This window comes from Syngnathus floridae, chromosome 11 (assembly GCF_059516105.1).
Source record: "Syngnathus floridae isolate MCC-2025c chromosome 11, RoL_Sflo_1.0, whole genome shotgun sequence".
Lineage (NCBI taxonomy): Eukaryota > Metazoa > Chordata > Actinopteri > Syngnathiformes > Syngnathidae > Syngnathus > Syngnathus floridae.
This window is the reverse complement of record NC_142423.1, coordinates 13,972,501-13,986,285: the sequence shown is the minus strand read 5'-3', so window position 1 is coordinate 13,986,285 and position 13,785 is coordinate 13,972,501. Positions and strand designations below refer to the sequence as shown.

Below are 13,785 nucleotides of genomic sequence, written 5' to 3'. Positions count from 1 at the left end.
GACCCAATTCCATGTCATGTATGACGCTCTTTAATAACCCTACGTGGTACGTCTTCAGCACCAGCTGTCCTGGCTCCAGGCATGCCATCCTTCCAGGGACCGAGTCAGCGCCATCATATGGGAGCAGGGCGAATGCAAAAAAGCAGACATGTCTGTGCTGGAGATCAGCGGGATCATCCTCACTCGGGTACAGTATGCATCATTCCGATTTAATAATAGTATTTAAGCAGTCCGGAAAATCGATGAATGGATGTTTGGTTTATAACTGAGCTCAAAATGTGTCTCCCAGCCTATGGAGTGGAGCACATATTTGAAGAAAGGAGGAACTTACTATTACTAATAAGCATCATCTTGATTGGGCACCTCATCTTCTTCATCTCAAGGTGAAGCTTGCGGAGCAAGGTGTGGGCTACCTGGTGTTCGGCGGGCTAGTGACAGTCACGCTGGCGCTCCTGCCCTTTGCCTTCCGCCTGGCCCAGCGTCTGGACATGTCCAGCCTCAGCTCACCATCGGCAGCCGAGGTCATGGAGATTGCCGTTAGCCCGGCGAGCCCTCAAGCATACGCCTTCTTCTTCATCACCACCGTGCTCAGGTTTTGCCTCACGGGGCTCTTCTTCTTCATGATGTGCGTGGCCGAGAGGACCTATAAGCAGGTGAGTGGCTATGTATGCTTTTTAATGAAATGATAAAGCCTAAGTAGGAGGGATATCATCTGGACCAGTGTATGTGTTAGAAAACTGTTATGATGGCTCCCTCTAGTGGTATATGAAAGAATCATTGCCGGTACTGTTGGGTTACACTACTTCAGTTTAATACAACTGCCGTGTATGTCAATTATTAACTAATAACAGAAAAACGTCTTGAACCCTTATCGGCTCATTCCAAAACACACATTGCACAAAAACACACACACACAAAATATTCCATCCATTGACTGTATAACATGGCTCCTCCACAGAGACTTTTATTTGCCAAGTACTTCAGCCACCTAACGTCCGCTCGCAAGGCCAAGAAGTCGGAGATCCCTCACTTCCGGCTGAAAAAGGTGCAGAACATCAAGATGTGGCTGTCGCTGCGCTCCTTCCTACGGGTGCGTAACCTCACACCTTTCTTTACCTGTCACAACCTGTACCTGTTGCACTGTCACAACCGATGCTGGTTTGTCACACCGCTTCCATCACCTCATTCGTTGGTTGCAGAGGCGAGGGCCGCAGCGCTCCGTCGACGTTATCGTGTCCACAATCTTCCTCCTCGCACTCTCCATCTCATTCATCATTTGTGCACAGGTAATAGCAGCATGTTGACAAAGTGATCATTTTAGGTCATTTTAGAGTACCATGACACTTATGTATAAAAAGCTCTCATTCAAATAGCTCTTTGGTTAAAAAAAGAGTAAGGTCTAAATGAGAAAAAAAAACTTTCATTAGCTTCTACAAAGCCACAAGACTTTTCTGGACTCGCTGACCAACTGGGAGCTGTTGCTGTGGGCCTCGTCAATGATCCTCTTCCTGCTTCGGTTCGCCACGCTGGGTTCTGAGACCAACTGCAAGTACAGCAACCCTTCGGTGCTCCTCACTGAACAGGTGAGTACCCACAAACCACAACATTCTGTTGCAATATGGATCCACAATCGTGCACGATCACGTTGTGGTGACCAGCAGGTGTCACTGTGTCACATCCAAGGTGTGTGCCTTTCAGATCAATCTGTATCTGAAAATAGAGAAAAAACCCAACAAGAAAGAGGAGCTCAACATTGTGAACAACGTCTTGAAACTGGCTACCAAACTGATGAAGGCAAGCACGTTGGGCACGAGAGCACTTTTGTGTAACCGTCTTACTGTGTGAGTCGTCCTTAACGCCCAACCTCCCGCCAGGAGCTGGACACGCCGTTCCGCCTTCTCGGTCTGACCGTCAACCCACTCATCTACAACATCACCAGGGTGGTCATCTTGTCGGCCGTGTCTGCTGTGGTCAGTGACCTGCTGGGCTTCAACATCAGAGTGAGTCATAATAGTAATAATTTTAAAAAAATGAAATGGAGTGTTTCCCTTGAATATAGCCTGGATGTTTTTGTTTTTCTCCCAGTCCAATATATTTTTTTCAATACAGGTCAGCATATAACTTTGAAGTGCTGTACAATGCAATTATTGACGCCTTCCATTTTTTGCTCTTCTTCTATGATGTGACCTTTCAATCTCCTGTGTTTATCTTTTGCAGCTGTGGAAAATCAAACCTTGATGTGAACGCGACAAAAGGACTTCTCGCCCGTCCGTCGCCTTCCAACCAGACGTGCAAAACTACTGACCGTCACATGACGGCTCATTCTATGAAGCGTCCACTTGAATGTGGTTTAACATAGCTGGGAAAGTGAAAGAAATACTGTACAGTCAACTGTGGCATAGCACATGCCACGTAATGCCAGTAATTTAACAAAGGTGGGCATCTTAGATTTTTCTAAATTTATTTCAAATTCCAGCACTTACTCTATGTATTCATAGACTATGACCACTCTCTACCTTCTCCATCAAGAACCACTGTCATGAAATTAACTATGCAAGTAGGGAGATTCAGTTCTTATTCAGTGACAGTGCAAAGGTTGCCTGTCTTTTTATGTGCCTTTTGATAGATGAGTGACCAATCCAGGGTGTAGACTGCCTTTTTTCCCCAATGTGTCAGATGGGGTAGATTTCAACTCAACGTGACCCTGAACAGGATAAGTGGTTTAGAAAAAAGAATGGAAAATGATGTGTAAACTCACTGATTTTTTACAGGAATTTTCCAACATTCCCAAAATGTATATTGATGATTTATTTCTTGAATGTTAACCTTGCACTGGGTCACACTGTCATGTGAACATTTTTTTGTGTAGCAAAGAAGGCAAGATGGTTAATGCATGGTGGGTGAGTGAACCATTTGCTTTTTTTTCCCTATAGAAACTAGAGAAACTCTAGATAAAATGTCAGAAAGAAAGTGATGCAATCATGTTTATGATTTTATATTATGAGCATTTGTGCACTTTTTGAAATAACAGTTCCTCATAGGTTTTTTTTTTTTTCAGAATGGGGTTGGGGTCTTACAGCTATTTAGATCATGAGTAGTACAATAAAATGTTTCCACTCCACTGGTGTTTATTTTTATTTAGGTAACATTTTTTATCAAACTTGTATGTACAATCACTTTTCATTGAATCGCGAATCAAGTATACATTAATTTTCTTATCGTGTTAATGTTCAAATTGGTTTGTAATCTAAACACAAAACTCGGGATTCGAACGTAATCGAAAATCCCGTTGTCAAAATGTGTGTCTCGTCTATAGGCATCTTTACGGTACTTTTGGGGGAGTTGGTGTGACGTAGTGACACACACCTCCGTCTTGGAAGGGCACCAGCCGGGCTGACTCGCTCGGTACCCAAGGACGGTGCGACCGACACCTGCACACCCAACGCCAGCGAGCGGACCCGGTTCCGGACCTACAATTTACGAGGTATGAGGCAAACGATGAAGTTGTTGACGCGTTGGCAGACTGTGTGTTGCCAAGTTTCCCTCCTCCTCGTCGGTCGGCCCGATGATGTGGCAGCGGAACCGATACTCGTTTCGTGTCGATTCTCACAGCAACATATATGTCATGAATAGATAAGACAGTATTTTGTCATTTGTGTGCAGAAGTGATCCCTTCATTGCTCATGTCGAACAGGCGCCCCCACACCAAGAAAACAGACGAGAGGATGAATGAGAAGAAATGCTGTAAGTCAGTTCATTAGGTACACCTTCTTCTCGGGCTGCATAAAAATTTATGTCATGTTTATTTTGACATGCACATTTAAATATGCTTGACGAGCTGCCCAGCATCATTTGTAGAGCTTCTTTTTTTTACCCACTGTGGATAACTGCACATTGCATTAAAAGATGATGTGCTTGATATTATGTAGTTTGAGATGTTTTACAATTCATTAAAAATATTTACTGGATCTATTTTTACTCAGTATTTTATTGTGTATTTGGTATTTTTCCAAGCTATCAGTTTTCACCAATATACTATCATGTAATTTCATATTGTTCCTGTCTCCTATGCAGCGTGGGCGTCCTACATGACAAATTCCCCCACCGTGATCGTGATGATCGGTCTGCCCGCCCGAGGGAAGACGTACGTGTCCAAGAAGCTGACACGCTACCTCAACTGGATTGGTGTCCCCACCAAAGGTAAAACGCAGTGGTGTTTTTTTGGGCATGTGCGATACAAGGCGTCATTTCTGGTAAGGGCAGCATTCCAACTTGGACTTGTGTTTACGTTTTCACCATTTCTTTAACAGCAAAAAGTGATTGAAAGTGCAGTGGCATCCTTGTCTATCCTTTTGGAGGCAATGCATTATGTTCTAACTAGCGGTGGGTCTTCAATTAGATATCTACAATAGCTTGTGTTGGTGATCTTAGATGTGCTGCTGTGGTACATTAGTTAGTAAATGTAAAACCATCCCAAACTCAATTTGTTTTGTGTGTTTTTGGACGGTATATGACACCCTCAAATTTTCAGTGTGTTATTAGATTAAAAATAGGGCTGGTTTTATTGTGATGCTGGTAAATTTAGCTCTGGAGGCCTCCTCACAACACCCGTCCGTTCTCATTGTCACCTCTGACGTGTTGCTGCAGTGTTTAACCTTGGCGTGTACCGCCGAGAGGCTGTAAGGGCCTACAAGTCCTACGACTTCTTCCGCCACGACAACGAGGAGGCCATGAAGATCAGGAAGTAAGTTCTGCTCTCACTCACCAGAACCTCGCATGTGCGTGAGTGCCGTCTCAAAATCATGCCAGGCGCTGGACGGCTTTCCCACCGCTAAATCGTGACCCAAATATGAAAGCAAATGCTGCAGCTGTCTCGCAGCCTGACTTAGCCTGTCTCACTTTGAAGCTTAAAATAAATATGGCCAACATTTAGTCTTGCACTTATTATGCTTTTTTTTTTCCATTCCAAACCCCATGGATCCAAAAAATTGAGAATACTTTCCCTATTTCTTCTGTTCTTTATCTCGCATTTCATTCTTTTTTAGGTTTCTAATTGAAGGTACATTTAAATGTGTGACTTTTGCTAACCTGTTATATATCGTTCAGCTTGCACTGACTGTGTTGGCCTTGTAGCAAATTGTTTCCACATCTCACTCTGTGCCGCTTTTGCCATAATGAGCTCTGGATGTGCGCGAAAGCTTGTGGCCTTAATTTCCAATCATGTGATCAAATCGGGACAGCTCTAGATAGGATAGACAGTATTAATAGGAGTTGTTTGGGACCTTTCCTTTTTGTCTATCTTTCAGGCAGTGTGCGCTTGTGGCCCTGCAAGATGTGAAGGTGTACCTGACAGACGAGGGTGGTCAGATTGCTGTGAGTCCTATTTTATTGTTGTCATTCATTAAAAGCATATCTTACTCAGCGCAAATTCTCATCAGAGTTTTTGCTCGTCAGGTATTCGACGCAACCAACACAACAAGAGAGCGCCGAGATCTCATTCAAGCATTTGTGAAGGAGAACTCTTTCAAGGTGAGTGTCAACTACCAACAAGCGGAAGTGGTAAACCTAAACCTCACTCCCCACTCAAGTTTTCTGAAGAATTTAACATTAAAAGAAAATGCATTAACATTAAATTTATCCTGCCAACAGGTGTTCTTTGTCGAGTCCGTGTGTGATGACCCCGAGGTCATTGCTGCGAATATCATGGTAGGAAAGCTTCTATTCCTATTCACACTTTATAGCTGTAATCTTATATAATAAGCTGTAAGCTCGCATGCCGACAAATTCCCCCCCCCAAACAGGAAGTCAAGGTGTCCAGTCCGGACTACCCCGAGAGGCACCGGGAGCGGGTCATGGATGACTTCCTAAAACGGATTGAATGCTACAAGGTGACTTACCAACCATTGGATCCTGATGATTATGACAAGTAAGATTTATGGAAAAGAAAGCAGCATGTGTAACTGCAATGCATTCAAAGCCACTAGAGGGTGACACTGAGCTGCTCTCTTTGCAGGGACCTGTCTTTCATTAAAGTCATGAACGTGGGGCGCCGCTTTTTGGTGAACCGGATACAAGACTACATCCAGAGCAAGATCGTCTACTATCTCATGAACATCCATGTGCACTCACACTCCATCTATCTGTGTCGCCATGGCGAGAGCCACCACAACCTTGAAGGTCGCATTGGAGGGGATTCAGAACTATCTCCTCGTGGGAAACAGGTAAGAGGTCATTTGGGTAAACCAAAAGTTATGTATATAGACACTTCAGAAATGTTTTGAATTGTGGAAAATGTGGATTTTTTTTTTTAAAGTTTGCCCGTGCCTTGCGCGAGTTCATCGAGGAGCATGAGCTATCAGACTTGAAGGTGTGGACAAGCCAGTTGAGACGCACTATACAGACAGCGGAGGAGCTGGCCGTCCCCTACGAACAGTGGAAGATACTCAACGAAATCGACGCGGTTAGCGGTGTCCCGTTATATCTCACAGTTGCAACGAGATCCAATATGAGAACTCGATTCTATTTTTTTTCAGGGCGTGTGTGAGGAGATGACATACGAGATGATTCAGAGGGCGTTCCCAGAAGAGTTTGCATTGAGGGACCAGGACAAATATCACTATCGCTACCCAGGCGGGGAGGTGACTGACACACATGTGACATGCAAGTTGAGCTTTCTGCTTGTGTGGTCTGAAAAAACAAAAAAATAAAACACATTGCTCTTTCAGTCGTACCAGGATCTGGTCCAGCGTCTGGAGCCTGTCATCATGGAGCTGGAGAGGCAAGGCAACGTGCTGGTGGTTTGCCACCAGGCGGTCATGCGCTGTCTGCTGGCCTACTTCCTGGACAAAAGTGCAGGTGTGTGGAGTCATGCCAGTGCCACATGCTGACTGCCATCCTGATTATGTCCTGGTTTTGTTCTCGCCACAGAGGATCTGCCCTACATGAAATGTCCGCTGCACACCGTCCTCAAACTCACCCCAGTGGCATATGGTATAGAGCATTTATTAGATTTGTAGATTTATTAGTAAACATTAGTAAAAAAAAAAATTAATTTTGCTATGATCTGTGGTTTAAACTAGTTTGAATAAAAAAAGCTGCTGATTTTCCTTGTATAAACAAACTCCTTCCTCTCCCCCTCCAGGTTGTAAAGTGGAAATGTTTTATCTCAACGTGGAGGCAGTGAACACCCATCGAGACAGACCTCTTGTGAGTATTTCACAAGTATAAAAGTTAGATTTGTGCGAAAACTGAGGCGAGAGCATCATGAGTTGAGTGGTCACAATTTTTGTGACTTTTTTGGGGGAAGGTGCCTGCCCTGAGATTTCTGTCATGTAAAATGTGTGCCTTGCCTCAATTAAGGTCGGGGAACACTGGGCTAGACAACAGGTTTGTTTACACAAACGCATTCGGAATTCCTCGAATTATTATTTTTTGCCCATCCTTAATCTGCATTACAGGGGGTCCCACACATTTGAAGTTTTGATCTCACCAATGGCATAAATGAACTTTTGTATTTATGCCTTGCAAAGGAGTCATACAAATCATTATTGTATTCGTGACTTGTTTACTGGACCACCCTATAATGCCTACATCTCCATATTTATTCTGAAGTCTAATGACACTTGCACCTCTTTTGCTTCCTTTCCTTCCTCATTGTGGAATGTTCCATTTTTTTGAGGCGATGATTACATCGCCTTAATAAGATCTTATGGCTGGCCGAGCTTGCTTGAAATGAATGATCAATTGTTCCACTTGCAACCTGTTTCGATTCCCCTCCATACATCCTCCTTTGTACTAATATGAAGCGTATCCAGTGAGGTTTCCCAGCTATGCAACGCCCCCTGCCTCTTCCCAGCTATACATTTTCTTTTTCCTCCACACCTGCCAGGGTCAAATCCCCAAGGACTCGGGCCTCTTACTCCGGCGGAATAGTTACACGCCTTTGTCCAGTCACGACCAGGTCAAGCGTCCTCGGCTGTACAGTGCCGGCAACCAGCCCTGGCTGCCCCTCGCCCCCACGCCGTCGGCTTTGATGCCCGAGGAAAGGTCGAGCCAAGTCAGTGTCGCTTCCGTCGCCGCCCGTGTTGCTAACCCGCCACCCCCCCCATCCCAGTCGGCATATCTAGAACTATCCCCCCACCCTCATCATATTTCACTGTGTTGTCTAAGAAAAGAAAGAATACAGATTGATAAGTGCACTTAAATATAGGCCGCCGATGGAATACGCCTAGCCTAAGATGACCAGACCATACCATTTTTCCAGTGTAAGGGGAACCCTGTCCTCCTGCCAGGCAAAAGGAGAACACATATTTTTCACATAAGCTTGTGATGTCGCACATTTTTTGTTTGTCTGCATGTATGTTTATTTGAAACGCCACCAAAAATGTTTGCATTCATAACAAAAGCATGTTCATGTTTGTATGTGTGCCTTGTTGTTGTCGCTACATTTCTATTCTTCTTCTTCTGTCTTTCTTTCTTTAAACCTTACAGCCTTACATAGGAAGCGGCTGTTTGTGAGTATGTTGGACGACAAATAGCCTGGTCTTCTTTATCCCTTTATTAGACTCGTCCTTTCATTACATACGTGCCTCTATCATCTTTGCATTCACATCAAATGTAGCAAATTGTACCTTTAGTTAAAAATGTTTTGCTTTGCAGGGTTCCCTGTGTGAAGGAATCGATTTTGACAACCATGAACGAACAAACGGCTGCGTCCGCTTCTGAATGATGATAAAGAAACATCTTTGCACAAAATATGTACGAATACGTTTTTAAAGTTTTTTTTTTTAGTTTGACTCCCCAGCAAAAATTTAGGATATGAATACTATATGATTAACTTAACAGTAAGCCCCAGTCTGGCAGTCTACTGAAAATTCATGTGTTGAGATTTTGAAAAATATAAGAATGTATTCAAAATAAACGGAAAAGCAAGCCATGTAGACACTTTAACAACACTCACAAGCATATTTTTTCTCCTCTCTGAAACATGACTATTATTATTGTGGCTAACTGAGTTACTGCGTCTCTCTCCATGTCTGTATTATACCGCCTCCTCTTGCCCAAGGCATGCAAACCAGAAGAGCAACACAATGAATATGATGCACAAACCAGTCAAATCTTTATATGCTATTTATGTTATTACCTTCTGTTTTACAATACTTTAGCATTGTGGAAATGATCAGTTAGATGCTGATACTTGTGCCTTTTTAATTGCTAAAAGAGACTGCATTTAAAATAGTATAGTATTACAATGTTTTTTATCTCGTTTGTATTGTTGAACCCACTTGTATTTGCACGTCTTTTGGTCATATTTTAAAATGCAATTAAATAACTTTCATTGCACGAGTGACTGAGTTTTTAATATTACTATTCTTTGGGCATCCATTTTTATTTTCTTTACAATTCAAATTAAATGCAGATTGTTTTATCTTATTGTTATTATCAAAACAATTTATTTGGTCAAAGTCTGGTTCCTGAATATTGCAAGCCACATTTCCAGATGATTACATTTTGACTTTAACCTTCATCATATTTCTCAAAAACAAATGTCAGTTTTATCACGTAAATATAACATTTATTTTGCACAGCTTTTTTCTTGAAAATATGCCTCTTCTAAACCCAATTCTAATTTGTTTATAGTGTACATTAAAATATTTATATAGTTCTAGTAATAACTTTTTTTTTAACTTCATTTACTTCAACTTTGATTGAATGACGAAACGTGTGAGGTTTTTTTTTTTAATGGGCATACGTGTTGCCATATCACGGTAAGAATCCCTGTTGGTGAGCTATTAGAGAATTTACGGTAGTGAACGCATCGTGGCGTCATGCTGACGTACCTGACGTATCGCCCCGCCCCCTGGCTGTGTAAGCATTGTTCGAGGCGTTGGAAACGGGCGGCTACAGGTAACAAAAACAAAAAGAAAGAAAGACAGCGGCTAATTAAGTTGTAACGGCTGTCATTAAATGTGATCGGTTGTGTCGAGGACGAGAACAGGACGAAGACGGCCGCTCGGAGAGAAAATGTGCACTGAACGCTAAGTTAATAGACAGGTTAGCATGCTAGCCCAGGATAGCTTTGCTCGAAATACAATTACACATCACCCACCCACCACCCTTCGTTCGGTATAATAATCAAAACTAAATAGTATTTCTGGAGAAATTGCTTGTGAAGGCTAATACGCTGAATGAAAACTTGTGGAATGCTATGGAATGATGTAAAATGACACTGAATGACAGGAAATCTTATACATGGAACAAGCTGAAAATGTTGACGTTGGAATGATACAAATCGGTAAAAAATGTGGAAACTGGAAGTACATTTAGTGAATGGAAAAAGAGTGAAATGGCTATAAATCTGATGAAGTTGGAGGTGGAGAGTGAAAAAGTCATGTGATAATTAAGTAATTGAATAAAGCAGTAAGCGAGAAAAACAATGAAAACCCGTAAGTGGGGGGGGAGCGATAGCGAGGAAAAACAGAAAGAAATCCATTGCATTTAAAATTAAAAAAAAAAGTCAAATGGATGTGTCATTTAGGAGTGTCATAAACATGATGTCCGAATTGTTGCTGTTGTCAATTTTCCATATTTTTCCTCTTGCTGCCAGGCAGGATGTTGCGTCTTCGCTGCAAGACCAAAAACGGTACTCACGTGATGCAAGGATTGACTCACCAATCATGTGTGCAAGAGTTAAAAAGCAAAGTGGAGGAGCTGACCGGCATCCCCTGTGAGGTGCAGAAAATCATGGTGGGCTACCCACCTTCCAGCCTGGACCTACGCAACGGGGACGCTCACCTCAAGGACTACCCAATCAAGTCTGGTATGAAGTTTTTCTTTATTTGAAAGATAAAGATACTTAGCCAATATTGGCATTGTGGAGAATTTGAGTAGCATCTACAAGGTATCAATAAGGTTACTTTATAAACCAAGTACTTTTTGGATGGTGAAAAGTTTTAGAATCACTGAAGGGGTTATCTTGATGAAAAACCGAAGGCAGTGGAGGTTCTTCTGGAGTAACATGTTGTACTTGTGTGTCAGGCGACACGCTGATCGTGGAGGAGGAGAAAAACAAGCCCAAGCTGGGAGCCCATCCTGTCGTGACCAAAACGCCTTGCCTGAACGCCTTGCCGGCGCTGGCGCGCAGAGTGGTGCCGGCCGACAACTCCTGCCTGTTCACCAGCGTCAACTACGTGGTGGAGGGCGGCGTGTACGACCCCACGTGCGCTCCCGAGATGCGCGGCCTCATCGCCCAGATCGTGTCGAGCGACCCGGCGGCGTACTCGGAGGCCGTTCTAGGTAAGAGCAACGAGGACTACTGCGTCTGGATCCGGCGCGGCGACACGTGGGGGGGCGCCATCGAGGTGTCCATCCTGTCCAAGTTCTACCAGTGCGAAATTTGCGTGGTGGATACGCAGACAGTGCGCGTGGATCGCTTTGGTGAGGACGCCGGCTACCGCAAGCGCGTGCTGCTCATCTACGATGGCATCCATTACGACCCGCTGCAGAGGGAGGCGGCGGGCTCGCCCCCTCAGACCGTCTTCTCCACCGGCGACGACGTCATCCTGGCGCAGGCCCTGGAGCTGGCCGACGAGGCTCGCCGCAAGCGGCAGTTCACGGACGTCAACCGCTTTGCGCTGCGCTGCATGGTGTGCCAGACGGGCCTGGTGGGACAGAGGGAGGCACGCGAGCACGCCAAGGAGACGGGCCACACCAATTTTGGCGAGATCTAAAACGTTGACTTGCTTTGGTTGTTTGTGCTCCCCCTCCACATCTGTGGCCGTCTACCTCGGTGTTTCCCCACCCTTAGGCACATATTTGACGCGAGAAAAATCTCATGGCACGCCACCGAAATGTATTAGTGCTTTGAAAAATCAACTAACTGCGATTCCCCACCAATATTGCAGTTGCCCTTTAATATGCAATTCTTTTCTAGGTCAAAATTGATGAGACATAAATGTTTTCATTATATGCTAAGTGAACCATGAAGTCATAAGCAAGTCAAATATACTCTATTGATATATTTCAATTGGAGGTATTTACTTCATAAACACTGAGTGACAGTGTTTTAAGCCTTTACTGACAAATTGACCAAACTCTGTGGCATCAAATCAAACAAGTCCAATTACAACAGCAAATCTGGCTTCATCACACCAAATGTTCTCGTTTCATAAAAAATGAAATGAGAAGCACATATAAGCACTTATGTATAAATATCTATATTTTACATATAACTCATACGTGTGTCCGTAAGCCGATCGACCAAAATGAAACGGGTCTATTTTCTCCCAAAATTGCAGCCTTTGCGATTTTCAATTAGAACAATTAGATGCTCGGCCCCGACATTATTTGTAGGAAGTAAATCATTCACAAACCAATGAAGTGAAATTGCCACGCCACAGCGTTTGGGAATCACTGGTCTACCTCACGTCATTCACCGACAACCATAACACTCAGCGTTCTACTTTTAACTGCTAATGCCATTTTTTTTTTTTTCTCAGGCCAGTTGTGACCGGTCAACATTCATTTCTCACCATTTCAGAATACAGCTCACCGAGTCTGTTAATATTTGCCTTCCACATGCTGTCTGCACACATTGCTGCCGTCGGTCGATCGGAAACCTCATATATCCAAAACAAACATTTTTCAGCAAGCTAAAAAAAAAAGCTTGTTTGGTGAATCAGCAAGCACTTAGACTATTTGTAAAAGTAACATGGCTTTTACAAACATGCTGACTCGTCTTCTCTCTGTCATTAGTGACCCTAAACCCTTTAAAAAAAAAAAAAATCTGGACCCGACCAAATTTGGATACTGAAGGTTCTGCCCGAGGCCAGCAATGTCAATCAGGATTTTCTTATCATGTCGAAAAAATATTGTTTTCTTTTCAAATGTAACCTCACTTAACATGAACCGTTTACATCTCTGATCAGGTCAGAGTTTATCATGTGGATTCAATGAAAAACTTTATCAGAAAAACTAATGTGGGTTACCGGTATGCACATGGCGATTTATACATTAAGGAACCCCACTCAAGGAAAAAAAAAAAAACGCCTATATTGTCTGTATGCGTGTACCCTGCTTAACGATTTACATTTTTGATAAATGTGAAGATTGACTTTCCTTTAATCAAAATCAAGCTTCGTGTGTTTGCAATTCTAGTGAGGAGAATGGTTCTCATTTTTTGTTTTTGGTTTCTTCTTCAATTGTGCTTTGCAGGGCAAAATGACCATTTCTCATCACACATAAAAATGCAAGAAAAGTGAAAAATAGCTTGAGATGAAAACAAAAATACACTGAGCTGAAGAGTTGTGCGATTTACTGACCTTAACGCACCATGATGGTTTTACTTTGGAAGCTTTTTAAAGGGACAGTCAACCCTAGTAATATGTTGTATATGCCCCCAATAGTCTAAACACATATTCTGATGAATATTGCAGTGGTGGAATCTTGAGTTGAGGAGCAAAATTTACCTGTTTTTTTTGTTGTTGTTGTTTTTTCCCCCCATCTCAGGGGATAGCTATTTTGTGGCAGAATGGCAGCCCCCAGAGATGGATGAAAACAGGTAGATCTTGCCTGTTTCATTCAGATTCCACAAACAAAACTAACCAGAACAATGTTGGGCTGCACAGAACATATTTATGACAAAGAAAATTTGGGAGCTGACTTTCCCTTGAAAATCTGAAATTTGATTTTTCTAAGAAGGTTGAACTCCTAATTGTTCAACATAGTTAGACTGCTGATTTTTGACTTTTGGTTTTTCTGAGATTGTGTAACTTAAGTTAACTAGTT

General features: G+C 43.0%; 3 protein-coding genes across 15 annotated transcripts in view; all 3 read left to right on the top strand.

The window, feature by feature from the left end:
- phtf1 (putative homeodomain transcription factor 1) overlaps positions 1 to 3,121 on the top strand; it is a 97,333-nt gene extending 94,212 nt beyond the window's left edge. For all 3 annotated transcript variants that reach the window (XM_088388649.1, XM_088388650.1, XM_088388651.1), the window contains exons 10-17: positions 59 to 187; positions 384 to 653; positions 959 to 1,090; positions 1,200 to 1,286; positions 1,428 to 1,583; positions 1,699 to 1,794; positions 1,875 to 2,000; positions 2,218 to 3,121. In XM_088388649.1, coding sequence (XP_088244775.1) covers positions 59 to 187; positions 384 to 653; positions 959 to 1,090; positions 1,200 to 1,286; positions 1,428 to 1,583; positions 1,699 to 1,794; positions 1,875 to 2,000; positions 2,218 to 2,238 — 1,017 coding nt within the window. In that variant the 3' untranslated portion in view covers positions 2,239 to 3,121. The remainder of the gene's footprint in view (positions 1 to 58; positions 188 to 383; positions 654 to 958; positions 1,091 to 1,199; positions 1,287 to 1,427; positions 1,584 to 1,698; positions 1,795 to 1,874; positions 2,001 to 2,217) is intronic.
- Positions 3,122 to 3,316: 195 nt separating this feature from the next.
- On the top strand, positions 3,317 to 9,349 carry pfkfb2b (6-phosphofructo-2-kinase/fructose-2,6-biphosphatase 2b). 8 transcript variants are annotated; one of them, XM_088388652.1, is made up of 17 exons: positions 3,317 to 3,484; positions 3,664 to 3,744; positions 4,075 to 4,200; positions 4,648 to 4,744; positions 5,307 to 5,373; positions 5,455 to 5,529; positions 5,650 to 5,706; positions 5,802 to 5,926; positions 6,014 to 6,221; positions 6,314 to 6,460; positions 6,534 to 6,638; positions 6,726 to 6,855; positions 6,928 to 6,990; positions 7,142 to 7,206; positions 7,889 to 8,056; positions 8,491 to 8,513; positions 8,659 to 9,349. In XM_088388652.1, exons 2-17 carry the CDS (start codon positions 3,684 to 3,686, stop codon positions 8,726 to 8,728), a joined length of 1,587 nt encoding a protein of 528 aa, XP_088244778.1. In that variant the 5' UTR covers positions 3,317 to 3,484; positions 3,664 to 3,683; the 3' UTR covers positions 8,729 to 9,349. The 8 variants fall into 8 exon arrangements, with proteins under 8 accessions (XP_088244778.1, XP_088244780.1, XP_088244783.1 ...); XM_088388654.1 differs by having other exon boundaries at positions 8,491 to 8,517; XM_088388657.1 differs by lacking the exon at positions 7,889 to 8,056 and adding an exon at positions 7,360 to 7,386.
- A 432-nt stretch (positions 9,350 to 9,781) lies between these two features.
- The window catches only part of yod1 (YOD1 deubiquitinase), a 4,336-nt gene continuing 332 nt past the window's right edge, over positions 9,782 to 13,785 (top strand). The window contains exons 1-3 of one of the 4 annotated variants that reach the window (XM_088390514.1): positions 9,782 to 9,906; positions 10,607 to 10,819; positions 11,038 to 13,785. The exon at positions 11,038 to 13,785 is cut by the window's right edge and continues 332 nt beyond it. In XM_088390514.1, coding sequence (XP_088246640.1) covers positions 9,828 to 9,906; positions 10,607 to 10,819; positions 11,038 to 11,729 — 984 coding nt within the window. In that variant the 5' untranslated portion in view covers positions 9,782 to 9,827 and the 3' untranslated portion in view covers positions 11,730 to 13,785. The other 3 variants (XM_088390517.1, XM_088390516.1, XM_088390515.1) reach the window with 3 other exon arrangements.